Source organism: Salvia splendens, chromosome 1, assembly GCF_004379255.2.
Source record: "Salvia splendens isolate huo1 chromosome 1, SspV2, whole genome shotgun sequence".
Classification (NCBI taxonomy): domain Eukaryota; kingdom Viridiplantae; phylum Streptophyta; class Magnoliopsida; order Lamiales; family Lamiaceae; genus Salvia; species Salvia splendens.
In genome coordinates, this window is record NC_056032.1 from 46948278 (window position 1) to 46973361 (window position 25084).

General features: G+C 38.6%; 2 protein-coding genes and 1 non-coding gene across 3 annotated transcripts; 1 reads left to right on the top strand and 2 right to left on the bottom strand.

The window, feature by feature from the left end:
* The first annotated feature begins 5832 nt into the window (after positions 1 to 5832).
* Positions 5833 to 7900, top strand: LOC121792827. The gene is made up of 3 exons (XM_042190941.1): positions 5833 to 7180; positions 7370 to 7737; positions 7826 to 7900. The coding sequence occupies exons 1-3, from the start codon at positions 5833 to 5835 to the stop codon at positions 7898 to 7900; spliced, it is 1791 nt and encodes a 596-aa protein (XP_042046875.1).
* LOC121758016 lies at positions 6220 to 6326 on the bottom strand. The gene has a single exon (XR_006041306.1). It is a non-coding gene; the product is annotated as a small nucleolar RNA R71 (small nucleolar RNA).
* A 6911-nt stretch (positions 7901 to 14811) lies between the features above and the next one.
* LOC121757045 lies at positions 14812 to 21807 on the bottom strand. Its single transcript, XM_042152520.1, has 9 exons — positions 21200 to 21807; positions 20300 to 20400; positions 19840 to 20209; positions 17610 to 18437; positions 17419 to 17464; positions 17179 to 17243; positions 16985 to 17091; positions 16817 to 16904; positions 14812 to 15443 (listed from the first exon to the last, which is right to left on the bottom strand). Exons 1-9 carry the CDS (start codon positions 21320 to 21322, stop codon positions 15123 to 15125), a joined length of 2049 nt encoding a protein of 682 aa, XP_042008454.1. The 5' UTR covers positions 21323 to 21807; the 3' UTR covers positions 14812 to 15122.
* Positions 21808 to 25084: the final 3277 nt, after the last annotated feature.

The window sequence follows — 25084 nt, forward strand, 5'->3', positions numbered from 1 at the left end:
AATATAGATTGCAGCTTGGTTATCATAATGCATAGGTAAAGGTTCTTTGAAAGTGAACCCCACTTCTCCAAGTAGATTCTTGACTCCGGTCATCTCAGTAGCAGTATGAGCCATAGCTCTATACTCGGCCTCAGCAGACGATCTCGCAACACGATCTCGCAACAGTATGTTGTTTCTTACTTCGCCAAGTTACCAGGTTTCCTCCCAAGTAGGTGCAATATCCAGAAGTAGACTTTCTATCAGACTTAGAATCGGCATAATCAGCATCATAATATCCTTCAATGTTTAGATGACCATTCTTTTTAAATAACAATCCTTTACCAGGAGATTTCTTGATATATTGAAGAATTCGAATAGCTGTATCCCAATGAACTTGCTTAGGCTTATCTAGAAACTGACTGACCAAGCCAACAACAAAGGAAATATCAGGTCTTGTTACTGTCAAGTAGATAAGCTTTCCAACAAGACGTTTATACTTAGCTTTATCCTCCAAGAGTTCTCCACTGTCATCCCAAACACTTGGATCAACTTCCATAGGAGTATCAACAGGCTTTGTCCAAGTAATCCAATTTCTTTCAGTAAATCTGTAGCATACATTTGCTGAGACAGAGACACTCCAAAATTTCCGTGTGCAATTTCAATTTCCAAGAATTACTTAGTACGCCCCAGATCCTTGATAACAAAATGTTGCTGCAAATATTTCTTAGTTTCCTCAATTCCACGAACATCACTTCCAGACATGAGTATATCATCAACATACACAATGAGAATGACAATGCCCGATGCTTGATGTCGCACAAAGACTGAACGATCAGACTTGCATTGCTTGAAACCAATAGTTCCAAGAATACCGCTAAACTTATCAAACCACACCTTGGGACTTTGTTTAAGGCCATAAATTGTCTTTTTGAGACAACAAAGCTTAGTAGCATCCTCCCCCTGAGCAACATAACCCGGAGGTTGCTCCATAAAGACCGTCGGAGTCTAATCACCATACAAGAAAGCATTCTTCACATCAAGCTGATACATGAGCCACAAAAGATTAACAGCCAAAGAGAACATAATTCGGATTGAGTTCATACGAACAGTGGGCGAGAATGTCTCAAAGTAGTCAATACCATAAGTATGTGTGTACCCTTTGGCCACAAGTCGAGTTTTGTATCGATCAATACTACCATCAGCAAGAAATTTTATGGTAAACACCCAACGACAAGATACAATATCTATCGAATTAGGGGCATGTGCCAATATCCAAGTACCACGACTCAAGAGAGCTCGCATCTTCTCATCCATAGCGGCTCGCCATAAAGGGTGTTTGAGTGCCTCTTAGTAAGAAGTTGGAATCACTGTAGACAAAAGACAAAGAGCAAAGGCACGAAAAGGAGCACTCAAGCGAGTAAAGGAAACGTGATTAGACACAGGGTGTTTGGTGGTACAAGTACGTTTACCTTTGCGAATAGCTATGGGTAACTCATCAGGAGGAGTTAGATTATGAGGAGTTGGATCTTCAGAAACTGGAGGCAAAGATGACTGTGGCAGTGGACATGAGACTGTATTTGGTACTGTTTCAGAGGTTGTTGCAGGTCGATGACGTCGTGTATAAACCTGTAAAGGGGGAGCATAAGACATAGGAGAAACAAAAGTTTGGGCAGGCAAAGGAGTATGATTTAATTGGCTGGTTGGTTTAGTTTGAGGATGAGTAAAATAAGGCTGAAACTCAAAGAAGGTGACATCCGCAGAGATATAATGATGTTTGGTAAGAGGGTCAAAATAGCGGTATCCCTTTTTGGTTCTAGAGTAACCAAGAAAAATACACTTAATAGAGCGAGGGGACAGCTTCTCCAACCCGAGAGTAAGATCATGAACAAAACAAGTACACCAAAAAATGCGAGGAGGAATATGATAAAGAGGTTTATCAGGATGAAGACACGAAAAAAAAATTTCCCCATGCAACACACTAGATGGCATCCTGTTAATAAGGAAGCATGCAGTAAGAACAACATCAGACCATAAATACCTAGGTACATGCATGTGAGACATAAGAGTACGCGCAACATCTAAAACATGACGATGCTTGCGCTCGGCTACCCCATTTTGTTGAGAAGTGTGAGAGCAAGAGGTTTGATGAATTATACTATGAGATTCACAAAAAGATGACATAGATTGTTGTGTGAACTCAAGAGCATTATCAGTACGGAGAATATGCAAATCAACAGAATACTCTGTCTTTATTTCATGATAAAAGGATTTGAGAACAGTAGGGACTTCACTTCTTTGTTTAAACAAATACAACAATGTCATACGAGAATAATCATCAACAAGGATTAGAAAATACTTGAAACCCCCTCTAGACTCAATCCTACTTGGACCTCAAACATCACAATGAACTAGATCAAAAACAGAAGAGCTACGAGTATCGACTCGATAAGGAAAGGAAGTGCGATGGTGCTTGCCCAACTCACATGACTCGCAATTAAAATCAGCAGACGCAACTGGAACTAAACTACGAAGACTGGAAGAAGATGGATGACCAAGACGACAATGTCATTGATATGGAGACACAGCAACAGAGAGAGCACTAGGAGAGACAGGTGAACCAGAATCCAAATAGTACAGACCGCCACGCTCATGTCATCCACCAATCGTCCTCTTCGTCTGCAGGTCCTGAAAGATACAATATGAAGGATAAACAATTGTGAGTTTTTGCTAGCTGGCCAATAGATATTAAGCTGACTGGAAAATTTGGGGTAAACAAAACATTATCAAGAGTGATATGAGTAGTGGGTTTGACAACACCAGTAGGGATGTCAATGTAGTCTGTAACCCGTGGGCTGACCTGAATAGTCTGCCAAATTTATTGGGTTAGGGCTGGAAATTTCTATCCCGATAAAATCAAAACCCGATTAGCTCACACCTGATTAACCCGCAACCCGTTAGGGCCAGACCCGAAAACCCGATAAAATTTCTATTATTCTATTTTTTTACTCCTAATTCGACACTTCATTGATTAATTATAACTAAAAAATAACTTTCAATTTTATATTAAATATATAAATTATATATTGAATTTTTATTAATATAATAATTGATATAAAAAATTAAAAACTTCAAAAAAATATTTAAATTTCTAAAACATGCATTAAAATTTCACGAAATATCTCAATTATTAGTATTTGATCATGTTTATGATTGAGTTTAAGCATATATCTCAAACATATCATAATTAAATGTTTTACATTGTATGAATATTAGTAAGTTTAATCATTATTTATTGGATTGATCGCATGTTAATATTATCGGTAACAACACGATCAACCCGTTGGGCTAGCCCGAAACCCAAGCTTTTAGGGTTAGGGTTGAACTTTTATAACCCAAAAGAAATCACAACCCGATTAAGCCTGCACCCTATTGACCCGTAACCCTAGTAGGGTTGGCCCGAAACCAGACGGGCCCTAAACCCTAACTAAACCCTACAGTATGGCTCCTCCTCTTCTGGAGGTGTCGATTCAGAGCTTGCTGGCGTTTGGGCTGCCATTTTCGGTAGCATTCATGCTGAGGCGCTCGTTGAAGCCAATGTACTTCTTCAAGAAGATGGAGGAGCAAGGTAGGCTGCAGATTCTGACCCTCACTCTTCAGGTTGCCAAGGGTTTGAAAACCTTTTTCGTGCTCGTTCGTGGCGTTACTTATCTGTGCATTGCTGGTGCGTTGATTAGTTTGATATACGCTGTGCTATCTAGATGAAATTTCTGCGATTGTATGTGCGCAGTTTGATTGGTTTCACTTTCACTCCTTTCATAGAATTTGTGTTTGAATTCCACTTGTATGAGTGCAATTATTTTAGCTGTTTCATAGAGTAGTAGTAGTATGTTTCAACTTCACTCCTTCCATAGATATTTTGCTTAGTTTAACCTTGGCTTCATCTTTGTATTCTTCTTAACAAATGTGGAAGGAGAGTGATGATTATCATCTGTATCCTTTGATGTGAATCAAATTTACATTGTTATTCTCATAACTTTACATGATTTATATAGTTTGATGCTTGCAAAAGTGTGTTTTATGGTGTAGGAAGAGGAGTAAATGGTGAGACAAAGAAGGAAGCTCGGAGGGTGAAAATCTGTGCAGAAAGCTCTCAAAAGTGGCCACCCGGCCGGGTCAATTTAATGCCCAATAATTCAACCCGGCCGGGTGATTTTCGCGAGGCATGAGAAATCCAGGAGGGGTCGAATTTATGTCACCCGGCCGGGTTAATTTTATGCCCAAAAATTCAACCCGGCCGGGCTGATGAGCGAACTGCAAATTAGCAGTTTATACTGCAGTTTTTTCTTTTCCCAAAAAAAAAGGCTGCAGAAGGAAAGGGACAGAGGGGAGAGAGGAAAAGGAGACGGATCTGGAGAGGATTTGTCTTGGAAATTGAGATTGAGTTGGGGAGAAACAAATTGGTGAGAATTGGAGTGGACGTGACGTGTTTAGCTAGGAAAAAAGAATTATCAAGAGCCAAGCCATCATCTTCAAGCTCCATGGTTTCAAGGATTTTCATCTCCATTATCTTTGTTCTTAGTTTGATTATGTTAGGCTAAGAATATTGTGTTGCTCCAAACATATAATCGGATAATTTGTTCGAGTGATTTATTCTATGTTCTTCTTTATCTTATGATCGTCATTATCGCAATTTCATTGTTTAAATCTATTACTTTTGGTGCATCATTTATAGTAGATACTTTTTCTTATTCAAATGTCTCTTTAACTTTGAATAAGATGGATCATTGTGGTAATGAATTATCAATTAGATTTGTTCAAATGATAATTTGATAATGGATTTCTAGAGCTTATAGTAGTTGATCTTTGAGTCTCGCGCTTCCGTAGGATCCTTAGATTAATGAAAATTAGTTTATAGAATATGTGTTCAACTATTCTTAAACTATTGTTTGACAAGCATGTTCAGTGCTAGCATCGAGAATTGATTTCATAGTCCCATGATTCATAAGATAGAGTTTGATATTAGAATAAATCACCGTTTTATCCATGAGTGTTTGGAGTAACATGTCCTTCTCTTCATTCGTCTTACTTGTTTTAGTTTGCCTATTTGTTTTTGCATAATCTAGAAATCAAAAATCTTCAAATCAAAATATCTCTTAGTATGAGTTTTCCAAGTTTTAGAATTAAATAATCTTTCCTTCCCTGTGGATCGACACCTTAATTTACTACACACGACCCTGTAATCTTGCAGCGAAGTAGTAATTTTTGGGTTAATTAATTGAACTTGAGTGATAAATTATATTGTTGTGAAGGACCTAAAATTACACATCAAGTTTTGGCGCCGTTGCCGGGGAAGGCAATAGATTGTTTAACTTCTTTTTGTTTGTTTGTTTTTGTTTTGTTTTATTTGATCTTTCTTTGTTTTGTGAAGGTACTCATTTCGTTTTTTTGAGAGGTGTTAGCCATCTACCACGTCTGAACTTGAAGACGAAGGAGTATATTTTTCAAGGTGACATCTTTCTAACTTTTAGTTTAGGTTAGATAGTTAGTTTCACTAAAGCACACACGTTTTATAGTACTTACCCCGAAGTTGTCGAGAGGTCTCGCTTTCGGTAATAGGAATATTTTGTGCTTGTGCTTGGTGTATTTTCTGTTGTGTAGGTAAAAAAAAAAAAAAAAAAAAAAAAAAAGAAAGAAAAGTGAATGCACACGCGATCACAGGGTACACCACCGTTTGGACTACTCTGTTATCAAAGAAGAAGGGTTAGAGGTTCAGAGTTTGAGATCTTCCCGGACTATTCGAGTCCATTAAGAAATAACCGAGAAGAAAGGGATCAGGATTCAGACGGTGAATCAATGGCTGAGAACAATGAGATTCCACCACCCGTGGTGAGGTTTGGCGACACTCTTAGGTCGGGAATTGAGCACCCGGGGGAGTTTGCCTACGCAAATGACAATGTCAACATTCCACCTCACTACATTAGTTTGGTGAATGGAGGAAATCTTTTCCATGGACGAGATGAGGAAGATCCGGTGAGCCATCTCAATGCCTTTTATGAGCTGACAAATTCTCATAGACCTCCAAATGTGGAGCATCATCGAATCAAGAGGGCCCTATTTCCGTTCTCGTTGAGGGAGAACGCAAGAGCGTGGTATGACTCACTCCCGGGCTACAACATAGCAACGTTCCAAGAGTTGAAGACGTTGTTCCTCTTGGAATACAATTCTCCTATGAAGATTGAGAAGTTGAGAGAGGAGATCACCTCTTTCCGACAAAAGTATGACGAGTCCTTCGCGGAAGCATGGAAGAGATTCACGGAATTGATAAGGAAATGCCCAAGTCACGGACTAGCTCCGGGGCATGACCTTTTGAAATTCTACAAGGGACTCAACAGTGAAGGCACGGGATTGGTGACTGCAGGTTCGAATGGGAACCTAGATGATCTAACTCACGATGAGGTGAGGGCTTTGTTTCAAAGGCTGGCCAACAATCAACGGAATTGGCACAATCCAAGGCGAGGGGCTGATAGAGCAGGAGATACATTTGGTGCTACAAAGGATGCGGAAAGAGTGACCGCAATTGAGGCTCAACTGGCGGACATTAGCACTCAAATGTCGTCGATGACAAAGGCAGTTAAATCTCTTCAACTGACTCCTCAACCCCAAGCTGTGACGGTGATGAGATGCGGGTTGTGTCAAGGCGGGCATCATACTGATCAGTGCCCAAGTCTTCAAGGACCTCCCGTGGAGGATGTGAACTATATTGGCAACAATCGCCAAGGGTTCAATCAAGGCAACCAATATAACAATCAGCAAAATTGGAGACCTCAACAAACGGGATGGAATCAGGCTGGTCCTAGCAACAACTCGGGAAATCAATGGAGGAACAACACTCAACCGCCGGGTTATGAGAAGAAGCCAACCGTCGAGGATCAGTTGGGGCAGATTCTCTCTTTCATGACTAAGAGTCAAAAGGAGAACGAAAATTTCAAGGAAAGGACGGTGGAAAAGTTTGGGCAGATGGATGCGACAATGAGGAATCTTGAGACGCAGATAGGGCAGCTTGCCACGGCATCACACACGAGGATTCCTAACACCATCCCGAGCAATACCGTACCTAATCCGAGAGGCAATGAACAGTGTAAGGCAGTGGTCTTGAGAAGTGGTCGTGAGTTGGATTCGACACCATCAATGGACGGCCAAGGTACTTCCGGCATCTCACACGCAGGGGCGGATGAGATGTTAGGCTTGCATTCCTCGCACGCAGGGGCGGACGAGGCATGTAAGGGAAGTCCCGCGTTGGTGCAGGGTGCCCAACATGGTCAAGAACAGGCTGCATCCGGCAGCAAGGAAAATGGTGTAGAATCCGAGTTAAGTGAGAAGTTTTTGGCAGAAAAGAAGGGAAAGCAGAAAGTAGAGATAGGATCAAATGGACAGCTGATGACAAGTCCGGCATTAGACCCGAAAAGCAAGTTCAACTTCCCTGATCACATTCCTCCTCCACCATATCCACCGAAGAGGAAGAAGAGAGCTCCAAAGGAGAAAAGCTTCGAGTGGATGATGAACGTGATTCGAAAAGTGAATGTGGATGTATCGTTGGTGGACCTCTTCACTAATTTCCCCAAGTTCTCCAAGTTCTTTAAGGACATGATGGCAAACAAGGAGAAACTTCAAGACGAGGGAATAGTGGCATTGAGCATGAATTGCTCACAATTGATTTCGGGAATGATGCCCATGAAGAAGAGGGATCCGGGAAGTTGTGTGATTCCTTGTGAGATAGGCAACACAATTTTCACCAAATGTCTATTGGATCAAGGATCGGGGATCTCACTGATGGCATTGAAAACAGCACGTGCCATTGGACTGGAGAACAGAATGGAGCCCATCGACATTGCTCTACAACTGGCTGATCATTCCATTGTGAAGCCCACTGGAGGATGTCTTGGTCAAGGTAGACAAGTTCGTCATCCCCGTTGATTTCATAGTATTGGATATGCCCGAGGACAAAGAGGTGCCAATTCTGTTTGGCAGACCGTTTCTTGCCACAGGGGACGTGTTGCTAGGAGCAAAGGACAACTCGGTCACGTTTAGAATTAATGGTGAGCAAGTGACCATTAATGTGGAGAAAGCGATGAAGCATCCTAGTGATGCAAAAGCGTGCTTTAGAGTTGATGTCCTCGACAAGTGTATCTTTGACAAGATGCGTTACTCGGCAAGTATAGAAGGAAGCGTTTATGATAAGGGGAGCTTGGAAAGAGACTTTGGTTCGACAATTAAAGTTGATTTTGATTTTGATGAAAGTGAGGATGCTCAAATTGATCAACCAAGTCTAGAGAATGAATGTGTGGTGGATACTTTCGTGGCGGATGTGCAGCCCTCAATTGAAGTACCACCAAAGCTAGAATTGAAGCCACTCCCGACAAATCTGAAATATGCATTCCTTGGTGAGGATGAATCTTTACCGGTTGTGATATCGGCGATGTTGAATGATGAAGAGGAATTGAAGTTGATAGAGCTACTGAAGTCACACAAGAAAGCTCTAGGTTGGTCCATTGCCGACATCAAAGGAATTAGCCCCGCAATATGCATGCATAAAATCTTGATGGAAGATGGAGCTAAGCCGGTAAGAGAGAGACAAAGGAGGTTGAACCCACTTATGCAGGAAGTGGTTGAAAAAGAAGTGAAGAAATTGCTGAAATATGGGATGATCTATCCCATTTCCGATAGTGAGTGGGTTAGCCCGGTACAATGTGTACCAAAGAAAGGGGGAATAACCGTGACCGTCAATGAGAAGAATGAGGTTTTGGCAACTCGATTGGTGAACTCATGGAGAGTTTGCATGGATTATAGAAAGTTGAATACGGCGACGAGAAAAGATCACTTCCCGTTGCCATTTCTAGATCAGTTGCTCGATAGGATTGCAGGTTATTCCCATTATTGCTTTCTAGATGGATATTCGGGGTACAATCAGATTGCAATTGCCCCGGAAGATCAAGAAAAGACGACATTCACATGTCCTATTGGTACGTATGCCTTCCGCCGGATGCCTTTTGGGTTGTGCAATGCACCGGCTACATTCCAACGTTGCATGATGGCAATTTTTTCCGATATGAATGAAGACATTATGGAGATCTTCATGGATGATTTCTCCGTCTTTGGATCCTCATTTGATCTTTGCTTAGAAAATTTGAGACGGGTCTTACAAAGATGTGAAGAATCGAATCTCGTGCTCAATTGGGAAAAATGTCAATTCATGGTCAAAGAGGGCATAGTGTTGGGACACAAGGTGTCGGAGTTGGGATTAGAGATGGATAAGGCTAAGATTGATGTGATCTCGAAGTTACCTCCCCCAACGAATGTGAAGGGCATCCGTAGTTTCCTTGGACATGCGGGATTCTACCGACGTTTTATAAGAGATTTTTCAAAGATTGCAAAGCCACTTTGCAACTTACTTGAGAAGGATGCCAAGTTCGTCTTTGATGGGAAATGCCTTGAGGCATTTGAATTGCTGAAGAAAAAGCTAGTCGAAGCTCCTATTATTATCACACCCGATTGGTCAAAGCCGTTTGAGCTGATGTGTGATGCTTCGGACTATGCCGTGGGGGCCGTTTTAGGCCAAAGGAGAGACAAGGTCCTACACGCCGTCTACTATGCTAGCAAAGTACTCAATGAAGCTCAATTGAATTACACCACGACGGAAAAGGAAATGCTAGCAGTAGTGTATGCCTTTGAGAAGTTTCGTGCATATTTACTTGGCACGAAGGTGGTAGTGTTCACGGACCATTCAGCTATCAAATATTTGATGAATAAGAAAGATGCTAAGCCTCGGTTGGTGAGGTGGATCCTCTTACTACAAGAGTTTGATGTGGAAATAAAGGACAAAAAGGGGACCGAGAATTTGGTAGCTGATCATTTGTCTAGGCTAGAGGGCTTGGAAGAGACGGAAGATGAAAGAAAGAAAAGGATAAATGAGAAATTTTCCGACGAGCAAGTGTTGCAAGTGGAGGCTCGAGAAACATATGTGCCGTGGTTTGCCAATTTGGCGAACTACCTTGTCACGTGTATTATACCAGAAGGGTTGTCTTCTAACCAAAAGAAGAAATTTTTGAGTGACACCCGCACGTATGTTTGGGAAGATCCGTTTCTCTTCCGCATTTGTAGTGATGGAGTTATTCGAAGGTGTGTTGGAGAGCATGAGCACCTTCAGATTTTGTCTGCTTGTCATGATTCTGTATATGGCGGTCACTTTGGAGCACGTCGAACCGCATTTAAGGTGCTTCAGTCCGGATTCTATTGGCCATCGATCTTCAAGGATGCAAAGGCCTATGTAGAGAGATGTGACAGTTGCCAAAGAACCGGCAATATCTCGTGGAGAAATGAAATGCCTATGAATAACATTCACGAGGTAGAACTTTTTGATGTTTGGGGTATAGACTTCATGGGACCGTTTCCCAAGTCTAATGGGCAGCAATACATTCTCGTAGCTGTCGATTATGTCTCCAAGTGGGTGGAGGCAGTGGCCTCGGCAACCAATGATGCCAAAGTGGTGTTGAAGTTCATCAAGAATCACATCTTTAACCGCTTTGGGACACCTCGAGCTATTATCAGTGATGGAGGAACTCATTTTTGCAACAAGTTGTTTGAAAACCTCCTTGGAAAATATGGTGTCCAACACAAGGTTGCTACCCCTTATCATCCCCAAACGAGTGGTCAAGTTGAAGTCTCCAATCGTGAGATTAAGCGGGTGCTTGAGAAAGTGGTAAGACCGTCTCGGAAGGATTGGGCTCAAAAGCTAGATGATGCTTTGTGGGCATATCGAACGGCGTATAAGACCCCGATTGGAACTTCGCCATACAAGTTGGTCTTTGGAAAAGCTTGTCATTTGCCGGTAGAACTGGAGCATAAAGCTTTTTGGGCTTTGCAAAAGCTTAATTTGGATTATGATGCGGCAGCTGAGAAGAGAATGTGTGACATGAACGAAATGGATGAGTTTAGGCTTCATGCATATGAGAGCGTTGATCTCTACAAAGAGCGTGCTAAGAAGATACATGATGCAGCCATCAAGCCTCGTCATTTCCATGAAGGACAACTGGTCCTTCTATACAATTCTCGGCTCAAACTGTTTCCGGGCAAGCTCAAGTCAAGATGGTGGGGTCCTTATGTGGTGCACAAGGTGTACCCCTATGGTGCTGTGGACATTCGAGATCAGAAGAGTGATTCTATTTGGAAGGTGAATGGCCAACGCTTGAAGGCTTATGTTGGAGTTGAAAGTGGCATGGAGGCAAGAGAAGTGGCTTCTCTGGTGGAGCCAAAAGTGTAGATCAAGGATGAAGAAAGTCGAGCCAACGACTATAAACAAAGGCGCTGATTGGGAGGCAACCCAAGTTTTTTTTTTCTTTTATTTTTGTTTTCTTATGTTGGAGGTTTTGTTTACTCAATTCTTTCCTCTAACATTTATTTTGAATTGAGTGTTTCTTTTTGTAGGTTTTGTTTCTTTTTGTAGGAGCAACATGGAGATGTGACATTTGTTGGAGCTTAAGAGGAAGCACACCCACAAAGAGATATACACCCACCCTCCCACCCGAATGCACTATGGACTTCATGCCAAGTTTGGGGGAGTTATCTTTCCCTTTACTTTATAATTGTTCTTCTATGCATGCATTGAGGACAATGACGCATTCAAGTTTTGGGGGGGTTGTCAATGATTTTTATGCTTGATGCATGTTTATTGGGTGTATTATTTGATAAAGGTGTTTTGAATCAATGTATTTGACGGGTGCATGCTTTATCTTCGGCTTTCTGGTTGGGAATTCGTGCTTGATTTTACTTGATCTTTGAAGCCGAGGATGAATGGAATGGGTGCATGAATCTATTTGAAAAAGCATGTCGTGATTACATCCGATTTCTTGAGTTGAGGAGAGTGTGAAAATCGCATGACTTGTGGAAATTATGTTGGATTGATTTGCTTTATCGAGTGAAGTGCTTGCGTTCGTTTGTGTTAACGATTTGGGAGGATAAGGCACTAGGATAAACTCTATGGCCAAATGATCACATGCCTAGTCCATCTAATGATCCCCTAGAAGCCACTTTGAGCTTAATTCCCTATTCTTTGTGTAAACACTTAGCTAAACACTTAGCCACTAAAATAAGCCTAATTTTAGCCTCATCGATTGACCTTGCTACTACTTGGGTGCTAAATACAAGTTGAGCTTTGTGGTTTGAGTTTGAGTGTGGGGTGGTGAATTGTAAAGTATAGATATCTCTAGACTCGATGTAATGTGAAAAGAATGAAGTTCTTAGAAAAAGAAAAGGAAAAAAAAAGAAAAAGACGACCTCTAAATTTGCAAAAGTCGAGGTCTTTACAAAAAAAAAAGAATAAGCTTGATGGAATAAAGATAGAGCTTCTACATTTGTTTGATGTAATCTTGTCTAGAATAGATCTCAAGTTTGGGGGAGTGTGAGTTTGGTTGTAAAATTTATCTTGTCTAATCTTTGGAAGGATGGTGTAGGAGGGAAGATTTTGGCACTCAAATGTGTAGCCATTGAGCTCATCATCCATATTTATCCTACCTTGTCCCTAGCCCCATTACAACCTTGAACGAAGACCTTGGACCTAATCGTTGATGCTTGTGGATGTACGTAAATAGCTTGGTAGAGTTAAAGAAGTTTGGTTTGAAATCCGCGAGTCTATGTGGTAAGTAATGCTTGATGAGTCAATGATGACGGTTTGAGTTGTATGATCCTATGCTTGGACTTACTTTGATGTGTACCTTGACTTGAAGTTCTAAGTTGATAAGTGATGGTTCATGAGAGTGGGAAATCTTGATTGAAATTGTTGGGGGTTTAGACTTTGTCATTCATGTCTCTACGTGATTCATTCTTTTGAAAACTTTTGAAAAAAAAAAAAAACACACTTTTGTGAGTTGAGCTTCAAAGTGTTGTGTTTTATATGATCTTGCCCGAGGACGAGCAACTAAATAAGTTTGGGGGTATTTGATGTGAATCAAATTTACATTGTTATTCTCATAACTTTACATGATTTATATAGTTTGATGCTTGCAAAAGTGTGTTTTATGGTGTAGGAAGAGGAGTAAATGGTGAGACAAAGAAGGAAGCTCGGAGGGTGAAAATCTGTGCAGAAAGCTCTCAAAAGTGGCCACCCGGCCGGGTCAATTTAATGCCCAATAATTCAACCCGGCCGGGTGATTTTCGCGAGGCATGAGAAATCCAGGAGGGGTCGAATTTATGTCACCCGGCCGGGTTAATTTTATGCCCAAAAATTCAACCCGGCCGGGCTGATGAGCGAACTGCAAATTAGCAGTTTATACTGCAGTTTTTTCTTTTCCCAAAAAAAAAGGCTGCAGAAGGAAAGGGACAGAGGGGAGAGAGGAAAAGGAGACGGATCTGGAGAGGATTTGTCTTGGAAATTGAGATTGAGTTGGGGAGAAACAAATTGGTGAGAATTGGAGTGGACGTGACGTGTTTAGCTAGGAAAAAAGAATTATCAAGAGCCAAGCCATCATCTTCAAGCTCCATGGTTTCAAGGATTTTCATCTCCATTATCTTTGTTCTTAGTTTGATTATGTTAGGCTAAGAATATTGTGTTGCTCCAAACATATAATCGGATAATTTGTTCGAGTGATTTATTCTATGTTCTTCTTTATCTTATGATCGTCATTATCGCAATTTCATTGTTTAAATCTATTACTTTTGGTGCATCATTTATAGTAGATACTTTTTCTTATTCAAATGTCTCTTTAACTTTGAATAAGATGGATCATTGTGGTAATGAATTATCAATTAGATTTGTTCAAATGATAATTTGATAATGGATTTCTAGAGCTTATAGTAGTTGATCTTTGAGTCTCGCGCTTCCGTAGGATCCTTAGATTAATGAAAATTAGTTTATAGAATATGTGTTCAACTATTCTTAAACTATTGTTTGACAAGCATGTTCAGTGCTAGCATCGAGAATTGATTTCATAGTCCCATGATTCATAAGATAGAGTTTGATATTAGAATAAATCACCGTTTTATCCATGAGTGTTTGGAGTAACATGTCCTTCTCTTCATTCGTCTTACTTGTTTTAGTTTGCCTATTTGTTTTTGCATAATCTAGAAATCAAAAATCTTCAAATCAAAATATCTCTTAGTATGAGTTTTCCAAGTTTTAGAATTAAATAATCTTTCCTTCCCTGTGGATCGACACCTTAATTTACTACACACGACCCTGTAATCTTGCAGCGAAGTAGTAATTTTTGGGTTAATTAATTGAACTTGAGTGATAAATTATATTGTTGTGAAGGACCTAAAATTACACATCATCCTTCGAAACCAAAATTAGTAAAACATGAGTTGCACCGAATAGGATTTCACTTGCCATAGCATTCAATTCATAGAGCTGTGGGGTGGTCGGTGGTTTAAAAGGATATGGTTGTTGGAGAATTTGGTGTTGAGCAAATTCGCTACTTTTCTCTGGTCTTATGTCTCGTATATCTGTATATTTATTTAATCTGTTTACGAAACATTATTCATCTCTTCCAACTTATAAAAAGTGATTGAGCATTTGCTAACTGTTGATTTTGATTATATTCAGATAACAACTGTTTGTAGTAGTACGAGGTCTAGGAGTATTAATTAACCCTTTCTTGTTTATGCTGTATTCAGAAGCCAACTGATTTCAACTAAAAAACCTGAAACCGCGTCACTTCTCACAGCTTGACATAAAGTGTGCTCATTTACTAATCAAAAGAAAGATAAGCATCTATTATTAACAATATAAGATTAAATATTGTGAAATAATAGAACACAGTTGCAGAAGAGTGAAAAGAGACATTCGGCAAACTTCCATTTTTTTATTTTCCATTTCCTATTCAAACGATCATGATCAATGCAAAACAAAAAAACATTCTCAGAGCATAATGTCTAGGCCGCACTCAGTCCATAATATTCACAATAGACTCCTTCTGTTCCCCTGTAACACCCTGAATTGCCCCATCTTCACTATACTAAAGTAAAGCAAAACGAGGATATTATTCCTTAACTCATTCACTTCCTGGATCATGTCAGCCAAGCAAAAACAATGCCGATATTCAAAATTTCCCTGCATGGCGCTGAGCCACCTGATGTTGGATAATTTAACCAACCTAGGCAGATCCTGAACTCCCATTTGCCTTGGCTTCTGCTCTCACATATGTGAGATTACGCGTACTTGGTGATGAAATTATGTTGTTGGAGGCCTGACCTGAAGTCTCGGTGGTCAAAGTTGAGTCAGCCCCTCGCTTCCACTGGAAACTCCGTGCACCAGGCTTCATAGGTACACGACCACCACCCCTGTATAAACTGGCCATACCTCTAGCAAAAGGAGCTCTGCCATATCTTGGAACAACAAAAGGAGATGCCCAGGCAACACGGGGCCATGTCATAACAGATGCAGTATCCGGTTGAGCAGAGCTTTTCTTTACAATCTAAACATAAGCTGAAGTGTTAAAGATGCTCCACACACCAGATCATAATCTAAACATAAGCTGAAGTATTAATGGGTGCTTAATAAACATCTTTTCCACAACATTGAGTATTTAATGCAATAAACATTTTTAAAAGACTTAATTAATTTAGATTTACTTGGGTTATGCACAGAGAAACAACACAATAATGTTAAATTGGAATTTTAGTTTCAGTTGACAATCCAACACAATAAATATCAGAAAGGAAATTTAGTTCAAGAACACAGCACAATTATTTATAATAGCAAAACTTAAAATATTTCAACTTCACTCAGAACCCAGTAACCATGCTTCTTCATATGTACTATAATGTTGCTGATATTAGAATACATGTTTAGTAACATAGTCTTTAAATACCATAGAGATCGGAGAATGATAAAATGTTTAGTGTTTAAACAAAACAGTGTAATGAATGACGAAAAATGCAAATACAAACTCATATTTATGTTATTGAACACATTTTTCAAGCAAATTAGCGACTACTTAGGACCATCTACATACCCATCACACCACTGGCGGATCCAGCATATGATTAAGGGGTAAAGCTTAAGTGGTCTAGTAGGAGACCAGGGATCGATACCTGACTGTGATTTAAAATTGCGTTTTTGACAATTGAGCATCTCATATCATATACTCCCTCCGTCCAAAAAAATAGACTAGTTATACCATTTTGGGCCATCAACAAAAATTAGACCAATTTCTAAATATGGAAAGTTAAACAATTAAATACTACTCCCTCCGTCTCAATTAAGATGACACACTATCCTTTTTAGTTTGTCTCAACCAAGATGACACATTTCTATTTTTGGTAACTTTCTCTCTCCAATTAATACACCCAACCACTTTTTTCTCTTTTCAATGAAATATTCTAACTCTCTCTATTTAATACTTACACCTACCATTTCTCCCTCCAATTAACCACATTACCCAACAACTCCTAAAATCCCGTGCCGGCTAAGATGATAATGTAGAACCCAACAATCCACTAGCACTACTTCCACCACATTTTCCCTCTTTCTCTCTTACTTTACCAATTGTGCAATAAAACCGGGACATTTACAACTTAGTCTATTTTTCGTGGATGGAGAGAATATTTTTATTTTAGGTCACTATAATTATTTTTTGCATCCCCAATTCCAAAACCCTGGATCCGCCACTGCATCACACTCTTTTTGGTCCCAAGCAAACAACTTAAGTGTGCAAGAAACAAATTATCTAAGCATTTAGTGGAATACCACACAATCAAAAATCAATTCAAGAAGCGGATACCATCTTCAGTAAACCATTATGCAACTCATCCATCTATAACCAATATTATTCATTTAATTACATACCTTCAAAATGCGTGACAAAAAAGACGTGCCATCCAAAGACAAAGCAAGCTCAGCTGCTTCTTTTCTCATAAATTCTATATATGTTGATCTGAATTAAAGAGAATTCTTTAGAAAATACAATAAAATAGATAAAGCCATAAAGGAAACCAAGCATCTGAAACACCTTACCCTTTTGGTTGCCCAGTAGCTGGATCAGTTAAGATAATAACTTTCAGGACTTCTCCAAACTTGTTGAAATGTCGCAAAAGGCTATCCTTCGTGGCAGCAAAATGTACCTATCGTCACAAAATGGAGGAAATTAGAAAAAATGCAATCTCAGAATCCACCAAAAAAAGAAAACCTGAGGACTAATAAGTGGTTACATTGCTAACAAAGATGGTACGAGAATCAGCATCATCAGTTGGTGGTGGAACAGTATTGCATAAACCTGCATCCATTAAGCGATAAGAATCAGCATACCAGCGATACATTTCTTTTCAAGATGGTAATGCATCATCTGATGTGAGATATATCCTTCAATGGCCAAGAAAACCACTGAACTAGAGGATAAAATAAAAGTATTTGAGAGAAAAATATAACAAAAGGGATTATATAAGGCTCACCACTTTCTGCCTGACTCCTTTCAGACTCAAGCAGAGTAGCATCAGGCTTTGCCGATTAGAAAGCAGGTCAGAAGAAACAGGTTAATAACAATAACATGATTGTGACACATAAAAGAAAGTAGCTACTAATATAAAATGGAGAAAAGATGAAAATTAGAAATAAAATGCATGGACTTAGTTAAATTTCTCACATTTCCATTAAAAGGCACAATATGATTGCTGTTCTCTTTCATCAACCACGCTTCAGATTTTGTTGACACGGTATAAGCACCTCGCATTCCTTCACGACTATCCATCTCAGATGCCTCTATTTCTTCCTGTAACAGAGGTTTCGTCATTTTCATGGTTACAGAGGAAGAATTCATGAGGATTCCACTATGCACTGTCGCAGGTTGAATAATATCTCTGGGTGGTCTGTTGGGTGTTCCATCAACATGATCAGCAGCACCATATTGAAACTTCAAGGACCTCTCAACCCAGTTTTCACCAGATGAGTCTGATGGATAAATATTTGTACCTTCCCGGCCCCTTTGATCACAATTTTCTCTGTCATATCCCCAACCAGTAACCATGACTTCTTCATGAAAAGATGACATATTCCCTTCTTGCAGCATGCTGATATCATCTCTTGGGTAATAAGAAGAGTGAAGACTCTTCATCTCAACATTAAGGTCTTCATCAACAGCATCTTCAGCAACACATCCATGTTCTCGATGACTGCTAGTTTTTGGGCCATTCATAGCATTACCAAGCCTATCAAACACATTACGGGAAGGCCTAACTTTTGTTACGTCCTTCACCGCTTCTGCCATAGCTTTAATAGCCACAGACATAGAAGCACGGCGAATCCTCTGAGGGTGTGCTTCTGCATATGACTCTGTTGTTGAAACCACGGAGCGCAGACGTTTGAGTGAAGGCTCTGCTGTGGCATTTGACGGCCTAGAAGTAGAAACAGCATCACGTACAGCAAATTGCAGTAGCCTTTTTGGGGCACTAACAGTTGACTGGGACACTTCTCTCTGCCAATATGAAGCAACAAATAAGAGTAGCAAAAAAGCACATGGGTGTGACATGTTTCCAAGATAAAGATCAAGGAGCATTAAGAAGACCAGTTTCCACATTACAGCAAGAGCAAAATGTTCTCCAAATATATTTTCAATCTTTTTTCTGAAAGAGAATGCTACATGATTATGATTTCAAGAGAGTTGTCGGCTATAAAATAGATTTTCTAAAGATGGGAAGAGTACTTCTGTCAGAGTCAATGAAATTCTTATTTATTATGTCTACGATTATAGTCAAATTCAAGTTATTCAACCAAGCAGGTCAGTAAACAAATGACAAAGTAAAGGACTCCAGAGAAGCATGTTCACTACAAATAATATCAATGGCAGGTTATGGTTGATGAATGGCAGAATTAATTATAAGTATTTTAAAAATAACAAATGAGATGCTAAAAGCCTAAAACTGCTGAAATTGATATCTTAAGCTTTACGTTTAACACAATACTGAACTACAAAATCATAAACCAAGACATATAGCCACCATAACAACCATCACAGTGACGGCCTCAACGAAAGGATTCCTTGAATTAATTATATTTGAATATTAGTATTTAAATATACATTCTCAAATGCTTGCAAACAGCTGTAATGATCCTTTACTTCATAAAATATACGAAAACACTCCTTGATTGGATTTGATCCATCCCTATTATTATTTGTATAGTAGATTAGTAGTATCTGAAAATACATAATGCTGATTGTATTTCACTCTTCATATGATTGTAGTGTATCATTGTAAAAGAGATACAATGTCTCCTGGGTTGTACAAACAGTCTCAAACAATATAACACAGAATAACAGACACATCTATGGCGAAGGTTATACTAAGTACTGTACTTTATTTTCCTTCAAGGGGTTTTGCTCTACTGGTGAATATCCAGGTGGCAAAATACATAAATAATCCCTTTGTTCCATAGTAGTGGAGTCATTTTGTCATTATGGTACGTTCCATAATAGTGGAGGCATTTCCTTTTTAGTAAAAGTTAATACATTTCTTCTCACTTACTTTACTCTCTCTTCATCTCTCTACATTTTCCATTTCCTACTTTATTCTTCATTTACTTAACTCACTTAACACAATTTTTTAAAACCGCGTGCTGAAAATAAACGCCTCCACTACTATGGAACGGAGGGAGTACCAGATAAGATAGGTTCGAAAAATAGCAGAGCTCCGTAAATGAAAAATTGAGAAATACTATAATACGTCTAAGGGGCACAAAACAAACTTGGAAACTGACCTCAAGAGCAATGAAGAGGAAGACAATAAAAAATCAATGATCTAAGCCCCTTCGAATCTCGGATAGAACATAGCATTGTACAGAATCTAGCTAATATTGTTCAAAAGGCATGAAAATATCACCTTTCTTTGCTGTTTCTTATCATCATCATCTCGCCTTCTTTTTTTATGAATTGCTGACTGAGGAAAACGATGTGACTTGGATTGAGAATCATTAATCTGATTTTCATCTCTGATATTTGCATTGTTGGCCAAAGACTTCCGAGGAAGGGGGACTCTATCATTACCACCCCTTACAGACCCTTTATTTTCCCGATTTTTATGGTGCCCATATGTTTCAACAGAGTTTCCTTTATCAGCTTCAGATTCAATCTGATCAGATCCAGTTTTCCTCTGATCCCCTGAAGCAGGGTCTTCTTTGAGGGCTCCTACTGGTTGAAGTTCTTGTGCTTGGGCGTATAAACCTAAATTAGACCCCAGATGATCCCATAGCCTGTTCAAAAAGTTCACAACAGTCAGAAAGCATGATCAATCGTGAGAACAGATGCATCTCATATTAAACTGCAGATTCTAGTAACCTCACCATGATATGAAAGAGTCGCTGTCATCTCCTAAAAAGACATCTAGTTCATTCTTCGCTTCATCCTTACTCCTACCATTTTTTAGCAAGACTATCACATATTCCTGGATTATAAATTATAGAAGATCAGCAATATGTAGGACACAAAAAAAAACGGGGAGAGAGGTCTACGTCGACACAAACAGAATCAAATCGAATAAAAAGACACACAACAGTACAAATTCATAATAGTATACAAGTTGTCATATCCAAGGTACAGATCAAAACATAGAAAACGCACGTACATACACAGGAAAAATGAATATATTCAATAAGTTGAAAAGGAAGTCAAAGTTTGAAAAAAGGAGACAAGTCTATGGCCAATGTATTAAACAACATTGTACCATAAAACATGAGGGTTGCCAGGTGACAAACTGACAGGGGAGACACCAGCTAAATGACATTCACAACCACATATTATCCCCAAGCAATGTTTAGGCTTGCACGCAATAAATGCATATAGTATACGGGAAAGAAGTCCTAAATGGATACTAAGGGCAGCTAGATGGCAATGATAATCAAGCCAAAGGTGAAAGAAAGAATAACCACCATAAATGACTAAACACATAACTAAAATTATAACACAATTCCAGCTCAGCACCAGATTGACCACGAGATTAGGTAATTCTATATCTTTCCATGCAATGCATGATGCACCACATTTCGGCTTACTGATATGCAGCTCATTCAAATAGCCATTGTTTACATGATCAAAATAGTGGCCCATGATTCACTTTATATAAACAACCACAAGCAATCCTGATACAGTAATGAAACAAGCCTACATAGTTGAATCTATAATCCCCAAACACACAGTTGTGATAACAACTGTAAATTAAATTCTCGATGAAACTCAATTCCTACCACCAAAGTGTCATCGGTGTAGTCACCCATGAACTCCTTGAGCTTCTCCTCGACAACACCGCGAAGCCTTGAAACTCCTTTACTTGTGAAATTAGCCCCAAATGTTCGATCATCTCCCCCCATCACTGCACTCCGCAATTTCCTAAAACTTCGCCCCTAAACCCTATCACAAATTCGGTGATAATCTCGAACAGGAGCTAAGATGCTCAACCGGGCATTCCAATGAGCAGAGAATTGGAAGGAAAACAGTGATTGGCCTATTTTCGGTAGATCAGGAAGTTATTTGGAATGTGAACCAAATACAAATAGAATGACTATTATATACGAGTGCTTATTTAGAAGAGAGTATATAAATATATTCAATGAATTGATATGGGGATATTTTCAGGAAATAGAGACAAAAACTAATAGAATAGGTAAATCGATTGAATGTTGAATTATAGAGAGAACTAAATAGGAGTGGTTGCGGCAGGGCAGCGGAGATACACCGTCGGATGCTTTCCGGCGAAGGAAGAGCATCTGTGGGTAGTGAGGAAAAGGACTTCGAACCCTACGCAATTGCGCATTGCCACAGGGCGAAATAGGTAAATCACGAACTTTATTTTAGTACTACTAACACTCTTCCCTTATTTATCTATCCAATATTATGTCAACAAAAGATAAATATATTCCCAAAATATGATGCAAACAATATTTGATAAAATGGGCTTGGGCTGATTGGATAGCCCACCCCAACAATCGAAAAACTGGGTTGGGTTTAGCATATAATTTTCGTCTCTCTTTAATAAGAACATTTTTAAAACAAAAAATAAAATCAATAATAATTTCTCATTTATTTTGATCATGACTTAAATTTTTAATTTGTTGAATAGAATGAAAGTGTCCTACCGAAGGTATTGACAATTTTATTGTGTGCAAATAATTCGTTTGAATGGTTGTCAAACATTAGTTTTATACTAATACTTAGTTTTATAAATCATAAATTTCCTACGATTTAATAAAAAAAAAAAAAAACTTAATGGTGGGTATGTGAATATTCGGATTCAGCTTGGATTCATGCACAACTCAGTCCAAACTGTCTGAATATCCAAAATTTTATGAAAAATGAATCAGATTCAGGCCGAACTGTCTGAAATCTGAACTATGAAATCTGATATGAAAAATCTTAAATTGCATAAAATATAAAATTTCAAAATTTTCAATAGCAAAAAACCAAAAAATTGGAAATCTAATATCAAAACCCGAAAATCTAATACTACCAAAAACCATTGGAATGTTTCTACACAAATGTTTTATACTCCCCTCGTCTCACAAAAATATGGATATTTGGAATGACACGAGAATTAATGCACAATTGATAAGTAAGAAATAAAAAAAATTATAGTATTGTTAGTGAAAAATGTAACACACATTATAGAGAAAACAACCCACTCATGCCCACCCGTTGTAGTCTCCTATTCCACCGCCATATATGAAACGTGTGACCGTAATCACAACCAATAGAACAAAAACCATGAAACTCATCCTCATATCTAGATTTAGTAATTGCATCGTATGTGCAATTGGGTCACAACGGGCATGGAGTGACATCTACAATAGAGTGAAAGTCCTCGAATGAAATTGGAAAGCAAGAGGGAAAAAGTATTCTAGTGAAATTGAAATGGAAACCACAAATCACTATTGTTGGACACCACCACTACCATAGAATCAACGGGGCTAGACGGGGAAAGAAAAAAAAGGTTGAAAAACATATTACTATAGAGTCAAGGTTAAAAGAATCCAGATAAAAGGACAATCTATCTATACATATATAAAAGGGGAGTTTTGGGGATATTTACAAGACTACCATTTTTATTTAAAATTTATAATTTAATTAAAATTAGTTGTTGTTAAAGATTTTTTACAATTAAACTTGCGTGTTACTTTAGTTACTAGCACATCTCAATCACTTTTAATGCCATTATTAATAATAAAATCAAATAAAAATAACTAGATAATAATAGAAGAAATATAGTTTGGTCTTCATTCTAACGCTAATTGCATTAACATATTAACTTTCTCTGTACTCTACAATCAATATTTATAGAACTACAATCAATATTCATAGAAATATGAAGGATGAAAGTCTTCATTCTAACGCTGATGGCATTAACATATCAAATTTCTCTTTACTCTTTACTCTTTACTCTTTACTCTACAGTCAATATTCATTAACATAGAAATAAGGAGGATGAAAAGTCAGTTACATCAAAAAGACTCTTGGGATGAAATAATGTAAAATCTCTATAAATACTCTTCCAAAAAAATTATTTCAATCAAAATTCCTCGACGAAGCAATGGTAGGAAATGTCAGGTACACCTAAATCAGTGGTGAAAGCCGGAGATGATGATCTCGATTTTGCATTTGATGTCGGTCAAGATAATTGAGAAACGGCGTCTCCCGCCGCGTAGGAGCTCTTCGACGGCGGTGTAATCGCTGCAGATCCTAAACGCGGTGAGGAAGCAGCGGTGGCCGCCGAGCCAAAGCGACGTGCGTCCTCTTTCTCCGATGAGAGATGGTACTCAGCAATATCTATGGGAAGAAGAGAGATGATGCAAATTGGAGAGATGGATTCTGTTACAGAGACTACATTATCTTCATGGAGCCTTCCAGGTCACATTTTATTACATAGTATGAAACAAGGAAGAAAAAAAAAGCTAGGTTAGAGAATGGGATTGGAATTTCATAATTTCAATTTTATTAATGTAGTAATTGGGATTTTAATAGATGGGTATTGATAAATGTACATAAATTGTAGTACATACATTATCGATTGTTGATTTTTAAAGATGCTTTACTTATGTTTTTTGAGATTGCATATTTAAATTGTGCTTGGTTGATTTCTAAAGTTGCTTTATTTATGTTTTTAGAATTGTACATTCATATTATTTTACATATTTGTGAATTTTAATTTTTAAATAATGTAATTGTATCTGATTTTAAGTAAATTTTTCAAAATGTGAATTCATTGTGATAAAATTAAATCGCACCATGCATCGCACAGGTGTGGTACTAGTATACATAAACAATGAGTTTGTTGTAGTTATATAGTGTATTGAGTTTAAAATAATACGTTGAAGTGGGCTTCAACTTCAACAAATGGAGTGAAATTTGCTATCAAACAAGGGGTATAGATTATTTACACTTTAATCCCGTAAACTATCGAATTGTTGGTAAATATTATTGGACGAACTAACAAGCTCATAATCATATAAAAAAAAATTCCAGTACTATATGTCTATATTATATTAACATTTGGAAGATTCAACACATTTGAAAGAGTGAAATAAAATTTCCGAAACTATAAATTCAAAGCCCATCGTGACAGGTGAATTATTCAATATAAACGGCTATCATTTGTTGGAGTAATGAATCAATACGCAAATTTATTTATATCTCCAACAATACCCACCAACTAATAATTAGCACTATAAATTAAATAAAGCAAAGAGCCCTCCTAACCCAACTCTACGAATTACGATCTACAAGTTGGCAAATGGCAATAATTTATTTGGGTGGAGTAGGTACGAGAAATAAATAAAAATTTATTTATAAATTAAAAAAAGATGATGATTATGAGGCCATCCGCAATGGCGCCTAGCGCACCACCTAGCCGAGCGCCGGCGCTAGGCGGTCCCCTAGGCGGTCCATTGCAACCGCCCAGCAGATTTCGGAATTAAAAACCGCCGAGCGCTCGGCGGTTTCGCGGCGCTGGGCGATCCGCTCGGCGCTATTGCAGCGCCCGGATCGTCTAGCGCACCGCCGAGCGGATTTTTTTATTTATTTTTATTTTTTATTTTCGAAACACTATATATACGCGGTTTGCACGTCATTTTCATTCGCAC

Coding starts and splice junctions, on each gene's coding strand:
- LOC121757045 (XM_042152520.1), bottom strand. CDS start 21,322: ATGGGGGGAGATGATCGAACATTTGGGGCTAATTTCACAAGTAAAGGA. Junction 18,438..19,839: donor ATAAGAAACAGCAAAGAAAG/GTGATATTTTCA, acceptor TCATATTGGCAG/AGAGAAGTGTCCCAGTCAAC. Junction 15,444..16,816: donor TTTTGTCACGCATTTTGAAG/GTATGTAATTAA, acceptor GCTTATGTTTAG/ATTGTAAAGAAAAGCTCTGC.
- LOC121792827 (XM_042190941.1), top strand. CDS start 5,833: ATGGCTGAGAACAATGAGATTCCACCACCCGTGGTGAGGTTTGGCGAC. Junction 7,181..7,369: donor ACCATCAATGGACGGCCAAG/GTACTTCCGGCA, acceptor AGTTTTTGGCAG/AAAAGAAGGGAAAGCAGAAA. Junction 7,738..7,825: donor AGAGGGATCCGGGAAGTTGT/GTGATTCCTTGT, acceptor CATTGAAAACAG/CACGTGCCATTGGACTGGAG.